General features: G+C 37.0%; 1 protein-coding gene across 2 annotated transcripts in view; it reads right to left on the reverse strand.

Moving 5' to 3' along the window:
* Positions 1 to 510: 510 nt before the first annotated feature.
* LOC106091404 (synaptosomal-associated protein 25) overlaps positions 511 to 27,649 on the reverse strand; it is a 179,887-nt gene continuing 152,748 nt past the window's right edge. For both annotated transcript variants that reach the window (XM_059362277.1, XM_059362276.1), the window contains exons 6-8: positions 16,929 to 17,057; positions 963 to 1,107; positions 511 to 893 (exon numbers count right to left, since the gene is read on the reverse strand). In XM_059362277.1, coding sequence (XP_059218260.1) covers positions 831 to 893; positions 963 to 1,107; positions 16,929 to 17,057 — 337 coding nt within the window. In that variant the 3' untranslated portion in view covers positions 511 to 830. The remainder of the gene's footprint in view (positions 894 to 962; positions 1,108 to 16,928; positions 17,058 to 27,649) is intronic.

Genomic DNA, 27,649 nt, shown 5'->3' on the forward strand with positions numbered 1-27,649 from the left:
AGAGCTGTTTGGTAGGTTTTTTAGTCATTAATCATTTTGTTTCTAACACCTTGACAAATTCTTCGCTGTTTGAAGAATATACATTCTGTATCACATATGTATTTTAGTTCGATCTCTGTTCAGTTCGAACTCTGTTGCCACAATCATGTAAAATTTCAACGAGAATGGCTAGCTTCGGTCAGTTAGGATTGCAAATTACCGAATATGTCCTTGTTTAGCTGTTACCGCAGAACTTGTCAACTGCGATCCGCGGTAGAGCCTAAAAAAGATTCAACTCAACGCCATTTAACTTTTTTACATTAAAACAAGCTACATAGTGCATAATACATATGGAGAGTATTTTATTTTGCCATCAATATTGATGGCAATTATAAATAAATTGCCATCAATAGCATCAATGATAATAAAAATCTACTAAATAAGTCCCAAAATGTTGAGTCCATTTGTTTGTGGAGAAGGCAATAGTGTTCCTCCTAAAGATTACCGTTAAGACGGAAAAACTCAATGGAATGTGGAAGACAAAATCAAAACAGATTTATTCATGATAATCGAACATTATGTCTTATAAATTAAAATAAATCAATTTTATGAAAATGATTAAATGTTTTACACATTTACATTTTATAGTGAGCAAAAAATGTAAATGGGAAAACCTCAGAGTTTCCAAAAGGTAAAGACAAACGCTGACCAACTTTGAATAGAAGGTCAGTGATTGCAAATATATGTTATATAGAAATATGATAAAATGTAATTGTTGTATGTACATAAACACTGGCATCTTCGGCTTGATATTTATATATATATATATATATATATATATATATATAAATTTACTTCAAAAGTTGGTGTGCTCTTTGATTCGCCACTGCTATCCTCGCTTCATTTGACTCCGCCTGAAAAGATAGACATGGATATTCATACATATACAAACATACATACTTATATATATTTTTTTAACAAACCTTTCTATTAATTCTGTCGATTTGCCGATTTTGATTTTCCAATTCAGATCCCATATCAAGCGCCATGTTTCGAAGGTTTCCTATCATTGTGTTCACTTGCCCCATATTTTCTTCCATCTCATCTTCCCTGGCGTCATTCGTTATCCTATAAATATTAAATAACCATAGCCAAGTAAATTAATAATACACCCTACTAAACTTGAGTTGTTTTAAAATATATTCAAATGCAAATTTGCCCGACCCACTATTTTTAAAATCTAAAAATGGTTATTGGATTTATTTGTCCAGCTGAAACCAATGTTGTTTTTGTTTCTATTTAAAATAGAAACCCTTTTCTTAAAAAGTTTCAGGCAAAATGTGGTAGCGATTAATGCATTTGGCAGGCTACGGAGATCGCCATTTTGAAGCTAACCAAGATCAATCATCAGTCTGCTTTGCCCCAAAAAAGATTACATCCTTCAAGCACACACTAGTTAGTGAGTGCTGGACCGCGCTATGACCGCGGCATGAAATTGGGCGTTAAGACCGCCCGTAAAGCGGTCATAAGGTCAATTGGGTGTTATGTTCGTTTTCTATTAATAAAAGATTTCGGCGTTACCAAATATATGAAATAAACCCAAAAATTTTTTGAAATAAAAAATTAAATAAAATAAAAATAAAAAAATAAAAATAACGCTCAATTTTGAATTTAACTTACTCTAATTTCATTTTAATACCTGTAAGGAAAAACTTCATAAAAAACTTAATTTTTCTACTCTTATTCAGAAACAAAATAGAAATATAATACCCTACACCTGCCCTATAAGAGGAAATTGGTAGCTATATCTTATTCCGATCCGAAATTAGTGGACTTGGGCGGAGGTTTTCAGATGGGTTATAAAACAATCCGTATCAAGTTTCGAGCAAACGTGTTAAAATTTATAATAACTACGGTTCTATATGTGCAAATAGGGTGGTATTTATGTACATGGAAGCTAAATAGAAATCTGAACCGATTTTGATAAAATTTAACAAAAATGTGTATTGACATAAGAGATTTATATAACGTATGCCAATTTTCGTGACAATCGATTGACAAATGACCCCATTATTGAAATATTACTCAGAGTCGGACGAGCATATAGTATATGTGAGCCAGGGAGAAGACCCAAACCTCACTTTTTCAAAATCGAAAAATTGCCAAAATTCTTCTGTTACTGTGTTACTGTTAAAAATGTTGCCGCTACTGGGTGCAGGAACTGACCCATCGGCGGTGATATTTTATCATAAAGTCAGGACTTAATTTTGTACTGCTTGCAAACACACTATTTATAGGACCGATACTAATCTCTTTCACTTCGTGTATGAAGTGGAGTTGTTTTTCTTCTAGCTGCGCTACCAAAAGAAAATAATCTGTAGGGAATATTTTCTGTCTAGAAGATATGCCCTTATTCAGTGATTGCGTGTTACTTGCTTTTTTATACTCTCCACCATATGATAGGGGTAAACTTATTTCGTCATTCTGTTTGTAGCACCTCGAAATATGCGTCTGAGACCCCATAAAGTATATATATTCTTGATAGTCATGTAATTTTAAGTCGATCTAGCCATGTCCGTCCGTCCGTCTGTTTGTCGAAAATGCGCTAACTTTTGAAAGAGTAAGCAGAGTAATTTCTGAAATTTTGCAGAAATACTTCTTATTAGTGTAGGTCGGTTGGGATTGTAAATGGGCCAAATTGGTTCATGTTCTAATATAGATGCCATATAAACCGATCTAGGGTCTTGACTTCTTGAGCCTCTAGAGGGCGCAATTCTCTTCCGATTTTGCACGTGGTGTTTTGGTATCACTTCCAACAACCGGTCCATATTTCGATATAACTGCCATATAAACCGATCTTGGGTCGTGACTTCTTGAGCGTCTAGAGGGCGTAATTCTCGTCCGACTTGACTGAAATTGTGCACGTAGTGTATTGGTATCACTTCCAACATATGTGCTAAGTATGATCCATATTCAGATCATAATCTGGTATAGCTGTCATACAAACCGATCTTGGATCTTGACTTCTTGATCCAATACAGGGTGTAATTCTCATCCGATTTGGCTAAAATTTTGCATGTGGTATTTTGTTATGACTTCCAATAACTATGCTAAGCATGGCGTAATTCGGTATATAGCCTGATATAGCTGCCATATACACCGATCGGGGATCTTGACTTCTAGAGCCTCTAGAGGGCCCAATAGTCATTCGATTTGGCAGAAATTTTTTACAACTGCTTCTGTAATGACCGTCAACGTACATGTCTTATATGTTCTGAATCGATCAATAGCTTGATACAGCTCCCATATAAACCGATCGCCCGATTTTGCTTCTTGAGCCCCTACAAGGCGCAATTCCTATCCGAATGGACTGACATTTTACACAGGTCTCCAACTTATAATTTAATTGTGGTCCAAACCGGACCATATCTTGATATCGCTCTTATAGTAGAGCAAATCTTCTCTTATATCCTTTTATAGACAGAGACAGCGAACCCTACGGTCTGAAGCCGCACAATATCCAATGTATTAAAAAAAAAATTTTTGACCAATTTTTACGAAGAGCCGTCTAAATTTTGTTTAATAATGTCACTCCTTCGAACTTTATTAAATTCCATCGAAAATTCGTTTTTGATGGACAAGATATCCGGTAAAAATTGCATCCAACTATTGTCTTATATGCTTATAGTTTGAGTCATGTCCTTATAAGTCCCAAAGTTTTCTAATTTATTGGAGATAACATAAGAAAAAGTGGTAGAGCAAAAAATCTAAAATACGCAGTTTTGTCGTTGAGAATTTTGAAAAGGTCGCACAACTAAGTATGTCGAGTGATCGTGACATTTACAACCCCTAACCAAAGTTAAGTAATGTCCAAATTGGATTAAAAAAAATTACAGTTTTCGCAAATATTTGTTGATAAATGGTCTTGTTACGGAAAAGAAAATCAAAACCGATTTCCACCCTTTGCAGAGTTATTTGATCATTTATCAATAATTTCGTCATTCTGATTGTAACTACTCGAAATATTCGTCTGAGACCCCATAAAGTATATATATTCTTGATCGTCGTGAAATTTTATGTCGATCTAGCCATGTCCGTCCGTCTGTCCGTCCGTCCGTCCGTCCGTCCGTCCGTCTGTCTGTCGAAAGCACGCTAACTTCCGAAGGAGTAAAGCTAGCCGCTTGAAATTTTGCACAAATACTTCTTATTAGTGTAGGTCGGTTGGTATTGTAAATGGGCCATATTGGTCCATGTTTTGATATAGCTGCCATATAAACCGATCTTGGGTCTTGACTTCTTCAGCCTCTAGAGTGCGCAATTCTTATCCGATTCGAATGAAATTTTGCACGACGTATTTTGTTATTATATCCAACAACTGTGCCAAGTATGGTTCAAATCGGTCCATAACCTGATATAGCTGCCATATAAACCGATCTTGGGTCTTGACTTCTTGAGCGTCTAGAGTGCGCAATTCTTATCCGATTGGAATGAAATTTTGCACGACGTGTTTTGTTATGATATCCAATAACTATGCCAAGTATGGTTCAAATCGGTTTATAACCTGATATAGCTGCCACATAAACCGATCTGGGGTCTTGACTTCTTGAGCCTCTGGAGGGCGCAATTCTTATCCGATCAGAATGAAATTTTGCACGACGTGTTTTGCTATGATATCTAACAACTGTGCCAAGTATGGTTCAAATCAATTAATAACCTGATATTGCTGCCACATAAACCGATCTTGGGTCTTGACTTCTTGAGCCTCTAGAGTGCGCAATTCTTATCCGATTGGAATGAAATTTTGCACGACGTGTTTTGTTACGATATCCAACAACTGTGCCAAGTATGGCTCTAATCGGTTCATAACCTGATATAGCTGCCATATAAACCGATCTGGGGTCTTGACTTCTTGAGCCTCTAGAGTGCGCAATTCTTATCCCATTGGAATGAAATTTTGCACGACGTGTTTTGTAATGATATCCAACAACTGTGCCAAGTACGGTTCAAATCGGTCCATAACCTTATATAGCTGTCATATAAACCAATCTTAGGTCTTGACTTCTTGAGCCTCTAGAGGTCGCAATTATTATCCGATTTGCCTGAAATTTTGTACGACGGATTCTCTCATGACCATTAACATACGTGTTTATTATGGTCTGAATCGGTATATAGCCCGATGCAGCTCCCATATAAATCGATCTCTCTATTTTACTTCTTGAGCCCACAAAGGTCGCAATTCTTATTCGAATTGGCTGACATTTTACACAGGTCTCCAACATATAATTTAATTGTGGTCCAAACCGGACCATATCTTGATATCGCTCTAATAGCAGAGCAAATCTTTTCTTATATCCTTTTTTTGCCTAAGAAGAGATGCCGGGAAAAGAACTCGACAAATGCGATCCATGGTGGAGGGTATATAAGATTCGGCCCGGCCGAACTTAGCACGCTTTTACTTGTTTAAATTCAAATAGTTTGTAATTAATTATTACTTATTATGCTTTGGAAGCTATATTTATTATTAACTAAAGTTTATTTCTTCTATATAAAAATCAATATGTGTTTGTTTGTCGGTTTTTTTGTATGTTTGTTTGTGTGTTCCTTATAGACTCAAAAACGGCTGAACCGATTTTCTTGAAATTTTAACAGATGGTGCATAATGATCCCGTGGTGAAAATAGGGTACTAAATTTTTTTGATATGTGAAGAGGGGGCGGACCCTCCTCCTTACCCTAATTTGCAGAAACGCCAGATCTCGGTGATGGGTTGTGTGATTTAAGCGAAATTTCGTGTGCTCTCTTAAAGAAACCTAGGGGGGTAGCCCCATCCCCAAAACCTACCAAATATATATATAGACCAATCATGACAATATGGGACTCAAATGAAAGGTATTTAAGAGTAGAAAACGTATCTGCTATCCAATTGTCAGACTAAGTGTTTGGGGACCATCCCAACGCCTAAATCGGACATATTTACCGACATTGGCAATATGGGACTCAAATGAGAGGTATTTGCGAGTAGAATTGGAATCTGGTATCCAAATGTGGGACCAAATTTCTGGAGATGCACCCCTTCCACAAAACACCCCCAAACAGGACTTATTTACTGATAATGGCAATATGGGGCTCAAATAAAAAGTATTTAAGTGTAGAATACGAATCTGATATCCAACTGTGGGACCAAGTATACGGGCGTTGCCTCTTCCAAAAACAATATGGCAATATGGGACTCACATGAGAGGTATTTGCGAGTAGAATAGGAATCTGGTATCCAAATGTGGGACCAAATTTCTGGAGGTGCACCCCTTCCACAAAACACCCCCAAACAGGACTTATTTACTGATAATGGCAATATGGGGCTCAAATAAAAAGTATTTAAGTGTAGAATACGAATCTGATATCCAATATCCAACTGTGGGACCAAGTGTACGGGGGTCGCCCCTTCCAAAAACAACCTCCAAAGAAGACAAATTTACTACAATAGCAATACGGGGCTCAAATGAAAGGCCTTTTAGAGTAAAGCGCGAATCTGTATCAATATTCGGGAAAAAGTGTGTATGGGGCCAGCCCACCCCCATAACACCACCCATATATGACGTATTTGCTGACCATTCCAATATGGGGCTGTAATAAGAAGTATTTTAGAGTAAAACAAGAAGCTGATATATATTTTCAGACCAAGTCACTGATTTCAATTAATTTCAATAACATCTTTTCAAACGACAACATTTTCTAAAGACAAAATCTTCATGAAATTTTTTCCAAAAAAAAAAATTATTCAATAAAAATTGTTTCGAAAGTCAAACATTAACCAAAAATTTCTCTAAGACATAAATTTATATGAAATTATATTTTTAAAAAATTTATTATTTATATTATATTAAGAGCTGAACCGGGCCCACTCCGCAGCGCCTTAGGCTTAGGGTATGGGTCCTAAAGACTATCAATATCGAGATCCACTCCCTTTAAGTCCCAAAATTGTCATGGTGAGCAAATACGTTCAATTATTATTAGGGTGAAACGTCTCCTAGGTAGTTGGTCCCGAATGTTGATATTAGATTCGTGGTCTACTCCCAAATACCTTTCATTTGAGCCCTATATTTCCATAGTCGGCAAACATGACCGGTTTCGGGGGTGTTTTGGGGGATGGGGCGTCCGTTCAGTGACTTAACTCTAAAAATATATATCACATTCGTGTCCTAATCTAAAATACTGCTTACTACAGCCCCATATTTTAATGGTCAGCAAATACGTCCTATATGGGTGGTTTTATGGTGGGGTGGCCCCATACTCACTTTTTCCCGAATATTGATATCAGATTCGTGATTTATTCCCAAGGGCCTTTCATTTGAGCCCCATATGGCTGTGGTCGTAAATTTGTCCCCTTTGGGGGATGTTTTTGGGGAGAGGCGGCCCCCCAAACACTTGGTCTCATATTTGGATATCAGATTCTAATTCTACACTCAAATACCTTTTAACTAAGCCCCATATTCCCATGGTCTGGTCAGTAAATAAGTCCTGTTTGGGGGGTGTTTTGCGGAAGGGGTGCACCCCCAGAAACTTGGTCACACATTTGAATACCAAATTCGTTTTCCACTCGCAAATACCTCTAATTTAAGTCCCATATTGCCAAGGTCAGTAAATATGTCCGATTTAGGGGTGATTTGGGGGTTTGGATGGTCCTCCAAACACTTAGTCTGACAATTGGATAGCAGATACGTTTTCTACTCTTAAATACCTTTCATTTGAGTCCCATATTATATATAAGATTTGGTAGGTTTTGGGTGTGGGGCTGCCCCCCTAGGTAACCCATCCGAAATTTGGATACCAAATTTTTTCTTAAGTTACTTTAAGAGCGCACGCAAAATTTCGCTTAAATCGCACCACCTATTACCGAGATCCGGCGTTTCTGAAAATTATGGTAAGGGGGAGGGTCCGCCCTCCCTTCACGTATCAAAAACTGTAGTACCCTATTTTCACCACGTGGTCATTATGCACCATCGGTGAAAATTTCAAGAAAATCCATTCAGCCGTTTTTGAGTCTATTAGGAACACACAAACAAACCGACAAAAAAAAAAAAAAAATTTTATTTAAATATATATAAGATTCAATAATTTGCAAGCGTTGTTCGTTTGTAAGACGCTTCATGGTTTGATTATAGACAAAACTGAGGATGTTTGACAGTGAAACAAAACACGAAACGTGCGTGAGCTGTTTAAACCAGTGTAGCCAAAAAGATTATATCCGAAAAAATCACCCTTTAGTTTGAGCAAATTACAATGAGCGCAAAATACAAAAAGGTCATCAAAATACTGAAGCTGATTCGCCAAAACTATCACTATAAAACTAAGATATTCACAAAGGCAACAACATTTTGAAGGCCTCGAAAGTTTAGTATCGGCCTATGAATAGAGTGTTGGCAAGTAGTACAAAATTCAGCTCTGACTTTAACCAAATGTCACCGCCGTGGGCCAATTCCTGCACCCAGTAGCGGCCACTATATTCATAAAAAAAGGTTTGAGGTATATTTACCAATCTCACAGTAATAGAAGAATTTTAACAATTTAAGATTTTGAAAAAAATAAAGTCCTGGCTAGGTCCCTGGTGGCAGCTATATCTAAATCTTAACCGATTTCTATGAAATTCGTTAGTAAGATCGAGGGTCATTAGAGAACACTTTGTGTCAAATTTTGAGAAAGTCGGTTAACAAACGTGTCAAGTCGGTTAAAAAACGACCACGTTATTGAAACATTATGCAAAATTGGACGAACATAATATTAATGGGAGCTATATGGAAAGCTGAAACTATTTCGACCAAATTCTGTACAAATATTAAAAGTCATAGAAAAAGACTCTAATAAGTGGGATGCTTGGGACCGGAAGCATTACGGATAATCGATTTTCCAGGATAATGTAGTCAATTTTTTTTGCTGTTTTTACTTTTTAGGAAAAGTTACATATTGGTTTAAAATTTTATGCAAAAATTTTAACTTACAATGTTTTTTAATATTTGTTACAATTTTAATACAAAATAATTAAACAAAAATTAAAAGCAAGCATATACAGATACCCTCCTCCAAACATTTTTTTGGGCATCATCAGATTCATCTGAAATATCATCATCTTATTGATCTGAAATATCATCATCATCAGATTCAACTTATCTGTGACATTTGTCAAATCTATAATTCCACAATGAAACAAAATAGCGAATTGGGAAGCATTGTTGTCACACTTGTCCCGTCTTTTTATTTGCTCAGTGTTAAAATCGTTCATTACATTTAACATTTGTTATACATTATCGGATGCATACGTCTTATCGACGTCTGAAACAGGGTTAGAAAAATTATTAAACATTGCCCCGTTTAGCCAAGACAATTTGGAAAACAGCAGGACAAACAAATTTCCAGCCATTATCAACTGACCAAAGTGTTTTCTTTATGTGACATGTCTTGTCTTGGCGCAATATGTTGACGAAGTGCAATTTGAAGCTCTATATTACACCATGGTCTATCGGATGCAATTCGGTGGAAAAACTTCCAATAACATTTTCAGATTTGACATCATTTACGTTTGGTTGATCCAGTTAGTTGCCCATTGACAGAAGGATTTTGCTATCATCATTTAGTCCAATTTTCATCCAATGATTTCTTGTTTCGGAAACAAAATGATTTTTAAGCAATTCTTAAGATATTTATTTAGTTATCAAACTTTTATATTGACTTAATGAAAAACTGAAAGTTCGTGAACACTTTTTAGAACTATTGGCCGAGCTCTTTTTCCAATAACCAACGCCTTGCACTTGAATGCATAACAAGGCAGCTGGTTTCTCTTAATGTAATGTGCGTGGGAAAATTGCAAATTCGCAGTTGTAAAACTTATTTATACTCCCGGATAATAGAGGTTGCCAAATAATCGAGGTCCGACTGTAATTATTTTAAAATATAAATTAATCAGGGTAATCATTTCGGCGTTGGTTTAACGAAAATTTTAATAATTGTTTTAAAATAAAAATTTTATCGTTTGAAAAATGTACTTTAAAGAAAATTTCCCTAAAATGTTGTCTTTAAAAACAGTTAACGAAATTTCTCTTTACAAAAAAAAAAATTGAAAAATTTTGTCGTTTGAAAAGATGTTCTGAAATTTATTGAAATCTTTCTTTTAGAAAAAATAATTTCAAGAGGCCTTGGGCAATATTTATTTATTAAAAATTTGACTACAGAAAATATTAGAGAAATATTACAGAAATCATTAAAAAGTTGTCTTTGAAGTTTTATCTTCACATAGAAAACAAGTAAAAAGGCGTTAACTTCGGCCGGGCCGAACTTTGGATACCCACCACCTCGGGTATATATGTAAGCCACCTTTCATCAAAATCCAGTGAAAATTTCATACCTTATGTCCCATAGCAGTGACATCGAAATATGATCCTATTTGGACCAAATACTTATAAGTACAAGTCAATGTTCAATTATGTATAACAAAATATTGGTCTTTTTAGTGGCTATATCTAACCGATCTGAACCATATACGGCTGTCGAAAAGCCTAACATAAGTCAATGTGTCAAATTTCTGTGAAATCTATATGTCTATATGGCAGCTATATGCAAATCTTGATCGATCTAGACCAAATTGCAGAAATATGTGGGGGGGGGGGGGCTTAACTTAACTCTCTGTCCCAAATTTCGGCATCATCGGACAATTAATGCGCCTTTTATGGGAACAAAATATTAAATCGAGAGATCGGTCTATATGGCAGCTTTATCCAAATCAGGACCGATCTGAGTGTAACTGAAGAAGGATGTTGAAGGGCCCAACACAACACACTGTCCCAAATTGCCGCGACATCGGACATTTAATGCGCTTTTTCTGGCCCCAAAATCCAAAACCGAGAGATCGGGCTATATGGCAGCTATATCCAAATCCATAATGCAGAACTATGTCAAGGGGTTTAACTTAACTCAATGTCCCAAAATTCGTCGACATCGGACAATAAATGCGCCTTTTATGGGCCTAAAACCCTTAATCGGACGATCGGTCTATATGACAGCTATATCCAAATCTGGACCGAGCTGAGCCAAATTGACGAAGGATGTCGAAGCGCCGAACACAACTCACTGTCCAAAATTTCAGCAAAATCGGATAATAAAAGTGGCATTTATTGGCTGAAGACCCTAAATCGGCCGATCGGTCTATATGGGGACTATATTAAGATAAGTCCGCATAGCCCCTCTTCGAACTTAACCTGCTTATGGACAAAAAAAGAATCTGTGCAAAATTTCAGCTCAATATCTCTATTTTTGAAGACCGTAGCGTGATTTCAACAGACAGACGGACGGACATGTATAGATCGTCTTAGATTTTTACGCTGATCAAGAATATATATACGTTATAGGGTCGGAAATGGATATTTCGATGTGTTGCAAACGAAATGACAAAATGAATATACCCCCATCCTTCGGTGGTGGGTATAAAAATTTATTTTGTTAATGGAATATTGTCCAGATTAGAAAAATCGGGTTTATTTTTTTTTCTGTTTAGAATAAAAATGAAAAATAGAAAGCTTTTTTAAAAGTAAAGGCAAAATGTAGTGTCGCAAATTTCGAGTAGGCCCAAAACTGGACAAACGTTGGTTTTTAGAAGATTTTTCACTCAAATTTAGTATTAGAAAGAAAATTAACAAAATTTAGTCGTTTAAAGACATTTTATTGAACTGTTATTGATTTTTTTTTTTTTTTGAGTAACAATTTTTAACATGTTTAACTTCAAAAAAAATATTTAATTTAAAATTTGTCTTTAGATAAAATTGTGATGAAATTTTGTCTTTAAAAAAATAGATTGTTACACTGAAATTTTGTCTTTAGAAAATATTTCCTTAAATTTGTTTAGAAAAAAATTGCATAAAAATTTTGTTTTTTGTAAACATTTCGTTACAATCTATTCGTAAGAAAAATTTTTTTGAGTTGACCCTATCCTGAGCTTAATTTTGTTTTTATAGAATAATACGAATATGAAATTTAAAGAAAGATATCATTAAAGAAGACTTTACTGAAGTTTTGTTTTTAGAAAAAATTTAATTTAAAATATGGTTTCGGACTGAACCATATCAACTACCAATTATTCTATGCTAACACTGGTACTCGGCCGCGGACCAGACGGTCAAAAATTTTAAATTATGTATTTTCCCCAAAGTTGTCAACGTCGGATGTAATAGTGATGAGACAGGGAGGCGGTAGAGCATGCCTGGCATCACCTTATCTGCCTTTCGACTCTCCGACACCGCCACCTACGTCAGAGCTGCAACGGTTGGTGAGACAGGAAATGGGGTACTGATAGGGTGCGATGCGAACTCTCACCACATTTCGTGGGGTAGTACCAATATTAATAAGCGGAGCAAAGCTCTGGCAGAATTCTTGAATACTTACGGCCTAATAACACTTAATATTAGTAACACCGCTACCTTTGATAATAGGATTAGGGAGGAGGTTTTATATGTGACATATGTTCGGAAAATCTATTCGATGAGATTCAGGATTGGAGGGTCTCCATGGAGCCTTCCTTATTAGACCATCGCTACATTATGTTTATTCTAGCACAGCCAGCGCCGAATCCAATACACTTCTGTAATAAGTTGAAAACTAACTGGACTACTCAGAAAAAGACTCGGGCAAGATAATTTAGATTCTCCAAGTATAGAAGACATTGACGACAATGTCAACAGGATTACGACCGCACAGAATACGAAGGGGCTCACGGAGACACCGGAATCATGGAATAATGAGGTTGATCGAAGGTTTATCATAACGGAATTTATGATGAAGGATGCCTTGAGGAGCTTCAAACCATTTAAGGAACCCGGACCTGATGGAATATTTCCTGCGTTACTACAATAAGAGGCCGACTATCATGCGCCTCATCTGGCAACTATTTTCACAGCGTACCTAGGACTTGCATTAACTCCGAAAGCAGGAGGCAAGTGTGGTATTTATACCCAAGCAAGGCAAGTTATGCGACACCAAAAGCCTAGAGGTCTTTAAGCCTTACGTCATTTCTACTCGTAGACATGGAACGGATTGTGGACACTAAGGTAAAGAGTAGGACATCCAGCGAACTGCTCAATTACAAACAGCATCCCTATGTCAAGGGAAGGTCGGTGGAGACTGCCCTGCACGTGGTTGTGCATAAAATAGAAGAAACCTTTTATGCCAAGACGTACACATTGGCGGTTTGAATTGACATCGAGGAGGCGTTTATTAATGTGCAGACCGACATATTGATCCAATCCTTAGACCTGCACCGGGTGAACCCAGTCCTTACAGACTGGATAGACCATATGCTAAGGAACAGGTGGATAAATTGCGGGTCCCATGACATAAATATAAAGGAGAAATAGCACAGGGCACGCCACAGGGGGCATTTTATCGCCACTCCTATGGGTGGCCACCATAAATAATCTATTACGAAGCTGACTGAGGAGGGATTTGAACCCATCTGCTATGCAGACTATGTTATAATACTTCTAAGGGGTAAGAACCCGAACCGAAGAAGAGCCGAAAGGGTCTTGAATGTGGCATATGCCTGGGCTAGACCCAGGGGTCTCAGTGTTGACCCAGAGAAGACAGAAATTCGCCAGTTCACGAGGAAAATGAAGGTGGGCCAATTTGACGCACCACGTTTCCTCAATAAAACGATTTCGATATCTGACAAGGTCAAATCCTAGGCCTGAATCCTAGGATAGTCCACTGACTCTACAGAAGCGTGATTAGACCAATACTAACTTACGCCTCTTTAGTTTGATGGACTGCTTTGGAGAAAAAGTGCAACATAAGGACCATACAACAGGTTCAGAGAACACTAGGGCAAAAAATACTAATTTTGTCCATGAACATTCCATTATGTCGGTTGAAATTATGCTACAGTTTTTAAAAATAGAGATAATATCTTGATATAGTTCCAGATTTAAGGTCTTCGGCATATAAAAGCCACATTTATTTTCCGATTTTGCTGAAATTTGAGATAGTGAGTTGTGTTAGGCCACTTGGCATCTTTCTTCAGATTGGCCGAGATCAGTCCAGATTTGGATATAGCTGCCATATAGACCGATCTATCTATTTAAGGTCTTGGGCCACTTATTGTCCGATTTCGCTAAAATTTGAGACAGTTCTACATATTTTTTCAATTTGCCCAGGTCGGTCTAGATTTGGATATAGCTGTCATATAGTCCAATCTCTCGATTTAAGGTCTTGGACCCATAAAAGGCGCATTTTATCCGATTTCGCTGAAATTTGACAAAGTGACTTGTGTTAGGCTTTTCGACATCCGTGTCATTTATGGTTCAGATCGTTCTATATTTGAAGACACCTGGTAAAAAGACCAATATTGAACCAAAATTGAACAGTGACTTGTAATTATTAGACCACTCAATGTCCGTGCCAAATTTGGTCCAAATCACAGCAAATTTGGATATAGCTACTATGGCTGCATTAAAAATGCACTTTTCACTTGATTATGGCGAAAGGTGGTTTACATATATACCCAAGGTGTTGGGTATCCAAAGATCGACCCGGCCGAACTTAATGCCTTTTTACTTGTTTACTTTAAAACATATCACATTATAAGCAAAAATACTGCACCGTCTTTGCTTTGCTTGGTTTAACTCTCCGCCATCTATTTCATGCATTAAGTGCATAGTGTGACCACACAATTAGTTACTTTGACTCCTATTAATGTTCACTTCATTGTTTAAATATACAAAGAACAAAAAAAAAAAACAAAAATGCATTGGACGCCAAAGCCGAGCCTTAGGAATTGGCTGACCTATATGCCAAGTAAGGCCACGCACATCACATCCTCACAACACCCTCACCTAAATAGTGATACTCTTTCTCTCGCGTCACCGACGGATGGGGGTATATTCATTTTGTCATTCCGTTTGCAACACATCGAAATATCCATTTCCGACCCTATAAAGTATATACATATATTCTTAATCAGCGTAAAAATCTAAGACGATCTAGCCATGTCCGTCCGTCTGTCCGTCTGTCTGTTGAAATCACGCTACAGTCTTTAAAAATAGAGATATTGAGCTGAAATTTTGCAGATTCTTTTTTGTCCATAAGCAGGTTAAGTTCGAAGATGGGCTATATCGGACTATATCTTGATATAGCCCCCATATAGACCGATCCGCCGATTTAGGGTCTTAGGTCCATAAAAGACACATTTATTATCCGATTTTGGTGAAATTTGGGACAGTGAGTTGTGTTAGGCCCTTCAACATCCTTTGTCAATTTGGCTCAGATCGGTCCAGATTTGGATATAGCTGCCATATAGATCGATCCTCCGATTTATGGTGTAAGGCCCATAATAGCCACATTCATTATCCGATTTTGCTGAAATTTGGGACAGTGAGATGTGTTAGGCCCTTTGACATATTTCTTCATTTTGGTCCAGATCGGTTCAAATTTGGATATAGCTGCCATATAGACCGATTTCTTGATTTATGGTTTTCGGCCCATAAAATGCTCATTTATTGCCCGATGTCCCCGAAATTTGTAACAGTGAGTTAAGTTAAGCCCCTTGACATACTTCTGCAATATCGCACAGATCGGTCCAGATTTGGATATAGCTGCCATACAGACCGATATCTAGGTTTTAGGTTTTGAGGCCATAAAAGACGCATTTATTGTCCGATGTCGCTGAAATTTGAGACAGTGAGTTTGGTTAGGCTCTTCGACGTCCTTCTTCAATTTTGCCCAGATCAGTCCAGATTTGAATATAGCTGCCATATAGACCGATCTCTGGATTTAAGGTTTAGGACCCATAAAAGAGGCATTTATTGTCCGATTTCGCCGAAATTTGGGACAGTGCTTAGTGTAAGGCTCTTCGACATGTTTATGCAACTTGGCCCAAATCGGTCCACATTTGGATATAGCTGCCATGTAGACCGATATCTCGATTCAAAGTCTTGGCCCCATAAAAGGCGCATTTATAATCCGATTTCACTGAAATTTGACACAGTGACTTATGTTAGGCTTTTCGACATCCATGTCGTATATAGTTCAGATCGGTATGAGGTATATGAGTATAAGGAAGGCCTTTTTTACCGAATTTTGATGAAAGGTGGTTTACATATATACCCGAGGTGGTGGGTATCCAAAGTTCGGCCCGGCCGAACTTAGCGCCTTTTTACTTGTTTTTCTTACTCTCACCACTAATACTCCCATCTATAGCTTTGCATTCACACCCATAACGAATGCTTTAGAAAAACACTCACAACTATTTGCTGTTTGTGTTTTTTCTTTTATTGAAAATTAATTCCTTATCTTAATCGCTTATCTCTTCAGATAATTAATTTTCATATAGATCGGGCCCGCTCCGCTGCGCCTTCTTTTACTTAATATGGAACAACATTTTCCTTGGAATATTTATTTTCGACAATTAAAGAGTTTTTAGTGAAATACCATGCTACGAGAATAGTATATCGCTTGACTAACAGTTTAACAATATAAGGGCCTTTATCTGAATCACATATGATCTTCATTGGTCTACGAATTTAAGTTTGGATGTAAGGTTTACTCTATTCTTAAAATACTTTATTTCAGTCTGATATTCTCATGATGGGGGTTTTTTCGGGGGTGAGGTGGTCCCCCAGACACTTGGCCGTGAAATTAGCATCGTGCTCTTCTTTCAAATACCATTTATTTAAACCCCATATTGCCATTGGTTTTGAGGGGGAGTTTACCGGATGAGGCGTCCCACAAACATATGGTCCCATAATTGTTATATAAGAAGATTACTTTTCAATTATCTTTCGATTGATGTCAATTTCATTAAAATCCATTTGGCCATAATATGTACCACAAAATCTCCTTTATAAAACCCTTGGCTGATTTAATAATGTATGTTATTACTAATATAGCTTATGCAAAAACATTCAACATATGATAGTACCTTCCAATATATCCAGCTTGTGCCATCATTCCGTTTCTATCATCCATTACTCGTTGAGGCTGATTGTTTACGACTTTTCCGTCATCATTTCCTTTCCAGGTGCCATCATCTTCTTTGAAAGATTGACTTCTGCAAATTACAAATTTATAATAACGTTAATGATTTGTTTTGACTACATAAAGTAAGGTAAAGAAATACGCAATCGTTTATATAGAGTTAGGTTTTTATTGCATATATGAGCGTTAACTATTACACAGTTAAGATAGAGGATGCATCCAACTATCTTATAAAGTTGCAACAGAGTACTCTATAAATACCCAGTTGGAAAAGGTAATTAATGGGATATAAGAAGATAATCGACAGCCTCTATATGTTATTGATTCCGGCATACGTTATTCCTAACACAGGAGATGTCCTAGGAAAACAATAAATTCTATTTATATGCTCGAAGGAAGCATATATATGGAATGAATTTTATAACTATGCATTATAATTTTTATAAAAAATCGAATTATTAATCCCCCGAAATACATTACAGAATTTATTATGCTAAATGTAAATATAGCAAAAGTTCTGCTTTATTATTTAATATAGTATTATGAATTTTAAACACCATTATGACTTTGGAAAAGTTTGCTTTTCTAGGAGAGGAGAATTTATTCGGGAGATCGGTCTATATGGTAATTATACCCAAATTTAGATCGATTTAAGTTGTAATTGGCACAGATGTGTGTGTTGTAATGCAACTGACTGCTCAAAATTGCAGCAAAATCTGGTGAAAGACGAGCCAATGAGAAAAAGCAATAATGGTCTGATTTAGATGAACGACGGAATTTTCAATAATTGTTGTACTTGGAAACGTCTTTCATTTTACACAATACAAAGCAAACTAAATCATGTATGCTTTTGACGCGACAAGAAGGCTGCATCAGATTACGGAATTTTTAAAATGAAGAAGTATCGCTACTCTTAAAAACATAACTTTACAACTTCATTTGATATGGTATTACATTCGGTAATCAATGTCCAAGTTTTACCAGATGAAATTACCCCCTTTATTCTTTGAGATATCTTAAAAAAAGTCAATCCCATAAAGAATTATATTATGTGTTCCAAATGTAATACATTCACCATTTTCCCACTGGGTAACTAAATGTTCTCTCAATATTTAAAGGAAAACAAGCGAGAGAACTTTGCTCTCGGGTATACGAGTGTGTGCTGCCAAATAGATGCTAATAATAACTTAAAGCCAAGTTTGATGCGTCAGTTAATAACTGCAATGGCACAACAAATGCTTATAATAAATCATAAAGCCAACTTTAAATGCTTCAGTAAATAACTGCAATGACACAATCATAATGAAGCTCCAAAGTGCTTAATAGTTTTCGGACGATAATACACCAATCCTGCAATTTCACATTCAGGAAACATCAATTAATTCAGCGTCGTCTTTCGTGCAGTTGTGATGCAAAACAAGCCATCCTTTAGATCCGGCTGGGTATGGAACAGTAGGTGGACTTCTGAAGCGCCATCCAACAGACTACAACACCATATAGCATTATAAGTCTGACAATTGCAATATAATATCAGTACATAACACTTGTTTTAAGCACCCAAATTTGGCAATGGTTCTCTTGCAGGTGTACAGAGAAAGAGTTGCCTTTCTAGCCCTTTCCAAAATGTTGGATTTGAAGTTCAATTTTCTGTCCAGTAAAATACCCAGGTATTTTTCGCTTTCAGTAAATGGAACATTCTCTCCTCCCAAGAAGAGAGGTGTCACTGCTGAAAGAATTACTTCTGTCTTACACAGATTTACGCCAAGACCACTTTCGATAGTCCACTTTGATATCGCAGGAAACTTTACTTTCCTGGAGTATATATTCATGGGAACTTTCTTCTAACCGCAATAACCACTATCATCAGCATACGCTACCACTTTTGAACCTTTATCTTCCAGAGACTGTAATATATTGTTAAGGTCATATTCAAAGTAGAAGAGACAGAACACTTCCTTGAGGTGTTCCTCTGCTGACCCATTTTTTCAGATTTACAGATCCCAAGCCAGCCGTAATGCATCTTTTAGTAAGTAAGTTATAGTTAACCTCTTCTGGTGCAAAGTTGTCCGTTGGAGAGTTTCCCGGGAAATGTGTATCAACGAGTAGTTCTAGTGTTTCCTCATTAGACATTGGGCATACATTCACTGACTACTGAATATATCCCACCGTAATAGATCTAGAGGATAGGATCTTCCTTAGCCTAGAGGCCTTAGATGTATCCTCCACGGAGATGCAGAATACCGTACAGGATTTGTTCTGAGCCTATTTCAGCTCGCCCTTGTATTTCTTAGCTCAGCCTTCGAGATGTCCCAATCATATGGTTACCTAATGGTTTTCACCCTGTTGAAGAGTTTTCTGCAGCGCTTCCATAGACCAACCAGTTTTGGGATCCAGCATGACGGCCGATGTTTGCCCCTTGGTTTGGCTCTAGGACATGCTGACACAAGCGAGTATTTCAGGGCTTTCGTGATCCGCTTGACTTTTATGTCCTCCAAAGTTTCCACTTCCTTTTCGAGTCTAGAGGGGATAGTCGTGCAAAATGGATCTGAAATTTATCCCATTTTACCTTTCTTCTATTTAGGCGAGAAACCACTTCTAAAGTATTTTCTCCAAGGCTGAAAGTATTGTAATATTCTCTAATACCTCCTGCCTGTTAATGATAATATATGTCGGTTTATTTTCTTTATTACAAATCGCCAAACAGAAAAAATATGGACCGAAATGTGACCGATTAAATGTGGTATTGACTTATAAAAAAACTTTCTAAACAATGTGTTACTTGCTCTGATAATTTTGTCATAGAAATTCGATTTTCTTTTTTATCACGTAAAGTAATTGGTAGATGAGGCATACGTTGAACATATTTTTAATTGTCCGAATTAAATTGTTGTTTAATAGTATAAATTGTGCTTTCATCAAGATTTTACTGTGTTCCTTTTCGCACATATGAAAAGCGAATCATAAACAGACACAAAGTGGCGTGGCTAGACAGAAAGTTATTAAGAAAAATAGAAAGCGCCGTTTTTTATCGATCTATAAAATATAATTTATTTATATATAATTTCAGATTAAAAAAAAATATTGTCAAAAGCGTTACGTAAAAAGCTGAAAAATTAGGATGTGAGTAGATAAAATCCAAACGTAACAAATTGGAGGATGTTGTAGAATGCAAAAGTGGTATTATAGTTATTATTAACATTATCTTATATTTATATTTTATTATTCATATAGAGATAATATTTATTAACTTAGAAAACTGAGGACGGAAGATAACATATGTGAATTTAGATTTCATGGCAAAATGCTTAGATTTGTAATTATTACGATCTGTGTCTCCCATTCCCTGTACCCTTGAGTAGTTAAAATCCAGGAATTCTCAGTCCACGAATTATAATTCAACACACACATGGTTCCTGGATATGAACAACGTCAAATCCTCCTGCCATCAGAAAAATGTTTAGCACCGTCGAAGCGGTCTTTCAATGGTGAAGATTTGTCTGCAGAAACAGAAGTCAGAATTTCCACCACTGTGGATTCATGATCTGAGGGTACCCATTTGTTTACCATTGGTGAAGAAATATATCTTCTTTCTTGGCATAAACCAGTGCTGCGCCTAGCCAATCTTTTTTAGTGAGCAACGATACTTTACAATTGAAATTTGATCCCCGAAAGCAATTAGTTTGTATCGACCCCATCCAGCATCGTCACAAACTGGAGGAGGCCCTGGCAATTCCACAAGGACAACGGATTATGCAGATAACAGTTCATTGACTATCCAATTGTCTCTACGTATGCAGCCCTGTTCTTCTCCTTTGTCGACAACTACCATCATCAAGCTGTCCTAACCTTAGTGTTGTTCGCCTTAGTTCTTTGGGTATGGGATCCCCTCCAGGTGACCGCAGCCTTTTGGCTGAGCAAATGAAGTAAGATAAAATAGCTTCGACCTTGTCCTTAATACTCAAACCGACCCGTCGTCTGTCGGCTAATGCAGCCTGGCACAGCTTCTCCACCAGTCAGTCTCAGTAGCAGAGAACATGCTGCGGCCTAATCCCACCAACGCAGCTATTTGGTCTTTAGTGTCCATTCTAAGCCTACACCCGGGCTCTATATTCTACTCTCGGGCACCACAACCAGAGTAGGATCTGTTAAACTCGACAAATGCCTTTTTTCTTATCGCTTGGTATCTGCGAATAACTGACTGACTGAACTGCGCTCAAAAGTATTTTCGGCCTGGGCGTAAATCCGTGCAAGACAGAAGTAGTTCTTTTCAGAAGAAGATAAAAGTTACCTACAGTGGCACCAGTGTCCTTGGGAGGAGAGAATGTTCCAGTTACTGAAAGCGCCAAATGCCTGGGTGTTTTACTGGGTAGGAAATTGAACTTCGAATCCAACATTTTGGAAAGGGCAAGAAAGGCAACTCTTGCCCTATAGATCTGCAAGAGGGCTATTTGCAAAAGTTGGGGGTTTCAACTGCGTGCCACTCATTGGGTATATACTGCTAGAAGATATATGCCCATCACCATGGATATATAGTAAAGAGTGATTTGTTAAGAGCTTGATAACTTTTTTTAAAAAAAAAAACGCATAAAATTTGCAAAATCTCATCGGTTCTTTATTTGAAACGTTAGATTGGTCCATGACATTTACTTTTTGAAATGTTGACCGCGGCTGCGTCTTAGGTGGTCCATTCGGAAAGTCCAATTTTGGGCAACTTTTTCGAGCATTTCGGCCGGAATAGCCCGAATTTCTTCGGAAATGTTGTCTTCCAAAGCTGGAATAGTTGCTGGCTTATTTCTGTAGACTTTAGACTTGACGTAGCCCCACAAAAAATAGTCTAAAGGCGTCAAATCGCATGATCTTGGTGGCCAACTTACCGGTCCATTTCTTGAGATGAATTGTTCTCCGAAGTTTTCCCTCAAAATGGCCATAGAATCGCGAGCTGTGTGGCATGTAGCGCCATCTTGTTGAAACCACATGTCAACCAAGTTCAGTTCTTTCATTTTTGGCAACAAAAAGTTTGTTAGCATCGAACGATAGCGATCGCCATTCACCGTAACGTTGCGTCCAACAGCATCTTTGAAAAAATACGGTCCAATGATTCCACCAGCGTACAAACCACACCAAACAGTGCATTTTTCGGGATGCATGGGCAGTTCTTGAACGGCTTCTGGTTGCTCTTCACTCCAAATGCGGCAATTTTGCTTATTTACGTAGCCATTCAACCAGAAATGAGCCTCATCGCTGAACAAAATTTGTCGATAAAAAAGCGGATTTTCTGCCAACTTTTCTAGGGCCCATTCACTGAAAATTCGACGTTGTGGCAGATCGTTCGGCTTCAGTTCTTGCACGAGCTGTATTTTATACGGTTTTACACCAAGATCTTTGCGTAAAATCTTCCATGTGGTCGAATAACACAAACCCAATTGCTGCGAACGGCGACGAATCGACATTTCACGGTCTTCAGCAACACTCTCAGAAACAGACGCAATATTCTCTTCTGTACGCACTGTACGCATTCGTTTGGTTGGTTTAATGTCCAATAAAGTAAACTGAGTGCAAAACTTGGTCACAATCGCATTAATTGTTTGCTCACTTGGTCGATTATGTAGACCATAAATCGGACGTAAAGCGCGAAACACATTTCGAACCGAACACTGATTTTGGTAATAAAATTCAATGATTTGCAAGCGTTGCTCGTTAGTAAGTCTATTCATGATGAAATGTCAAAGCATACTGAGCATCTTTCTCTTTGACACCATGTCTGAAATCCCATGTGATCTGTCAAATACTAATGCATGAAAATCCTAACCTCAAAAAAATCACCCTTTATGTATATCATCCTAATTAGTTAAAATTATCTCTTTTATCCATAGTTATATCAAAATATAGGCTGATCTGTACCATAGTCGGTGCGAATTCAGAGTAGCCTAAATCGGGAGATCATACAGAGAGTTGTAAATATTCATTTTGGTCGGAATTTCCCAAATTCCACAAATTTCGGCTGACGGTATATATATATATACGAATGTAGCAATAAAAAATTAATACTGTTCATATTATGGCATTACCCCAATATGGTTTGGGGGTGCCCTGGCTTTGGTAAATTACATTTTTTTTTTCGTGGAAAAAATGGATAGACGTACTTATCAAAACCTAATCTGACTTATTCAGTAATTATTTGGAACCAAGTGTTGAAAAAACCGGGCATAATTCGAACCCATGGGTTCCGCATAGACGCAATATCTGCAGGTCCCAACTTCGTGTGAAACAATACACCAAAATGCTTACTCAACAACACCATGATTATACAAGACATCATCGACTTTTCCTCTCGCGTGTATACATGTGACGGAATATTGGGAGTTGGGACAGTCCAGCTTTATGGGACGGATGAGGAGGAAAACCAATTGGCATCCTCGTTCCCAGCATACACTGAAACCACTGAGGGAAAGGCGAGCACTTCGCAAGAAAATAAGAGAAGAAGGTCAAGAGCCATCCACTTTAATGATCCCTGACAAGCGTTTAATGTGCAAGCTTAGGTTCCACGGCAGAAAGTATGAATCAATGATGATCCTCTGCTTCATCGGACAACACTAGAACCAATACAAACGTAAACGTTACTACTGGAACTACTACAAACTCTGCAAATTAAAATGCGTGACCGAGACATGGTTTAGAAGTGATATGCCTCTCGAATTGGTTAGACTTGATGATTACCATTTCTACAGGGTTGATAGAATAGGACATGCAGTTGGTGTGGACATACATGTTAAGAATGGTATTGCCTCTGATGTACTAGATTTCTCAGAGCCACAGAATAGTATGGAATATATATTTATTTCAGTCGGAAGAAGCAATAACGCGCTTCTGATCGGTAATATCTATAGACCGAATAACTTGGTTAGCTCAGATGAATTTATGGAGAAAATTCATGAGGCCTGTATGGCGTTCAATGAGATTATTATTACAAGCGACTTTAATACATACGGTGTACATTCTGAGACTCTTTTAGAAATTTTTCTTGTTGGGTCACTAGATAAGGTGCTGCCTTATGAACAACATTCTGCTAATTTTTTCTCCAGGCATGACATTATTTTCTAAACTTATAGTTTTACCATGGACTACGAAGAAAAAAACTATTTGATATAGAGATTTAAAACATAAAGACAACGAAAACTTGCTAACGGACCTGCTCTTAGCATAATGGAATAGGATATACCACTATGTAAATGTGAACGAGAAAGTGAAATTTCATGAGGAGAATGTAATCCGCTGCCTCTACGAAAGATATGTGCCTTTGAAATATAGGGTTATTAAATCAAGGCAACAGCACTGGATAACCGGACAAGTAGCTGAATTGATGTCTGGAAGAAATTGGGCTTACAATAGGTGCAAGAGGGTCAGGACTGGGAGACCCCACGACGAATATAGAACACTCAGGAATAAGGATTTTAAGGAGATCTGTGAATAACAAAATTTAGTTCTATGGTGCCAGGTACAATTCTTCTGTCACTTGTAGGCAAAAGTGGGGCGTGATCAGAGACATAGGTACCAGAATTGGAAAGAAAACTGGCAACGATGTGAATCTTTCCAAACTCGAGCTCAATGACATGAACCGATCGTTTTTGGCCATTAACGTACCTTTTGCGCAAAGTGGCATATGGCATTGACGAAGAATTCAGATTGCAACTTGTTGATCAAGGTGATGTTCTAGAGTCGATTTTGAGGACAACGTCCAGTGCTGCAGGTGTCGATAGCATTGACCCCAATATTCTGAAACCAATATTGCCGAATCTTTTGCCATTTATTACGCATATATTTAGGTATATATATGATGTCATCGATCTTTCCCAGTGACTGGAAAATGGCTAAGATTATTCCGATACCTAAGTCCAATAAGGAATTTAGACCAATTGCTATCTTACCGTACTTGTGTAAGACCTTTGAAAATATTGCGTATGATCAGATAAATATATTTTTAAGCAAGCACTCCCTTTAATCAGAGAAACAAACTGGGGTTCGTAGAGGCCGTAGTTGTACCACCGCACTTATTGATGTAGTCGAAAATATTAAACGTAATATTAATTATTACCACGTAAGCTTTCTTGTCCTATTGGTCACACTAAGGCATTCGAATCCATGGATCACAGGATATTGGCATCAAAACTTACAACCTTGTTTAATTTTGACAACACTGCAGTCTGGTGTATTGCATCATATCTAGACAGACGATCACAGCCTAGTTACTCTAACGGTATGATGTCTGATTTCCTGGAACTTACTCGTGGTATTCCCGAGGGTTCTGTTCTGGTACCGCTACTATTTTCACCATATGTCAATGATATTGCAAGCGTACCTAGTGGATATGACATGCATATTTACTCAGATGATGTGCAAATGTGAATCTCTTATAAGATGACTGATGCAGGGTCTTATGTGACATGGATTAACTTACAATTAATTACCATCAGTGATTGGGCTACCGGGAATGGTTTAAAATTTAATTCTATTTAGTTTGAAATTGAATCCTTACTACCTAAACTTTTGTATTGCTGTGAGATATACGCAGACTGTGACTAAGTTCCTATGCGTTAAATGAAGGTTGTTTCGAATGGCATTGCAAGATTTGTTTATAGTATCAGACGTGCGGATAGTATGTCATCAGCTGCTAGACAGTTTTATGGAATGGAATTTGAAAATTTTTTGAAATTGGATACGGTAACGAGAAACCTTCTCTCTAACTGCATCAGTGATCTTGACCCTCTTTGGCCTGGTATGAAGATAAAGCTTGTCCCGATCGCAAAAAACCTCAGCTGGACGACGCACAGTGGGCCAAATGGCAAAAAAATTGGAAATAAGTCTACAACTTTTTATCTGTTGATTTTAGCCATACAAAATGTTCTAGACATTTGTAGAGGAGGACATAGGCTTTCAGAAAAGTGCTGTTGTTGGTCCATATCTTTAATACAGGGTGAGCTACAGGGTGTCAAAGTTGACCACTTTTGACTTCTCCAAGCTTCTGGGGGCCATAACTTTTGATCTACTCAACCGATTTACATGATTTAGGACTCTAGAGAAAGAGCTTGACAAGATCTAAAAAACTTATGCATAAAGTACCATGCCATCGTGTACTGTTAAGGAGTTATGAATTGTTTAATTTTAAAATATGAAAATTTGGCCTTGGTTTTTTTCAGTGTTTTTTAAATAACTCCGTCAATTTTAAAGCTATAAACTTCATACTTCACACAAATTATGCCAGCATATGTGTGCATAAAATACAAAAGGAATCACGTGAATATCTTTGGCGGTTTAAAAATGGCATCGTTTTCAATATGAAAAATATTTTTTTTGTCAAAAAATTGCAAAATTTTTCAAAAAAGATACTCCCATTTCCTTTAAGTTTTCGCAAACTTTGGCCGTCAAAGCATTATCATTTCTTTCCATTTTCACAAAGTCGAGGTATTAAGAAAAGTTTTAAGTGCTAATTTGGCTAATTTCGATATCAAACAACACCGTTATCTTAAGACCAAAATGGCCAATTTTTTTACTAAACTTCAAAAGTTTCTCACTGGAAAAAAAGTTCCACGGGGATTTTTTCGCTTTTTTTGAACTTAAATGAAAGCTTAAAATGTTCCCAACATTTTAAGGTATGTCTCGCCATATCCTAGCCATAAATGAGATCGTAGCGATCAAAATACTGAAAAAAGTCAATTTTCAAGTAGTGCTATATTCATTGCTAAAAAACAAGTATTACGTCACATTTTATTGCAAAGATGTTAAATAAACTTTTATTTGGTAACACTTCTTCTACAAAACACAAAAAGAATCATGGAAATATCTCTATTCTATTCCATTTTATGGAACCGGCAATAAAAAAGTCAATTTTTCAAAAAAGTCGAATTTCCCAAATTTTGTTTTTGTTGTCCTAATTGCACATGACACACTATAGCCATATTTACGCAACATACCTTATCGTAAAGGAAATTTTCATACCTTTCCAACAATGTATAAAACATTTCTCAACTCGGATTCTATCTACTCTAAAATTCATTTACACTTCATTAAACTCTATATAAAAATGTCTATTTGTGAAATGGAACCTTATATGGGGCCTACACTAAAACATTGATAGATTTGCCCAGGGTTTACAATACAAATGTGTTAGAATAAAAAAAGGTCTCCTGCCAAAGTTTAAAAAAATTGGAATAAAAATATGTGTTTTAGAGCGAAAACACTTCGCATCGGCGTGCGTTTGTATAGTACCTACATCTATTTTTAATGTAAGCTGATGATTTTTGAATAAAAAGTAACCTAGAAATATACCTGCATATATATATATATTTGTGTTAAGATTTGATGCAGACAAATGTTACCTGTTTCGCTATGTCGAATTCCCAGGAAATCCACCGTATCAATGAATGTGAAAAAACCTACCCATAAAAAATTCATTGTCATTTTTTTTAACCAAATTCGAGTCCAGGTAAATAATTATAGAAGAGTAAGTAAAAAGAGGCACTTTGGACCCCTTTTTACGATTGCGTCTGATACCTGAAATGGGTCATTAATTGTGAATATATTGCATAAATATTTGAACAAAATCCAAATTTTCTTCATTATATTTTGTAGAGGCGTAAAGGACATTTATAAGTTATGGAAGTCATACTG

This window comes from Stomoxys calcitrans, chromosome 2, assembly GCF_963082655.1.
Source record: "Stomoxys calcitrans chromosome 2, idStoCalc2.1, whole genome shotgun sequence".
Lineage (NCBI taxonomy): Eukaryota > Metazoa > Arthropoda > Insecta > Diptera > Muscidae > Stomoxys > Stomoxys calcitrans.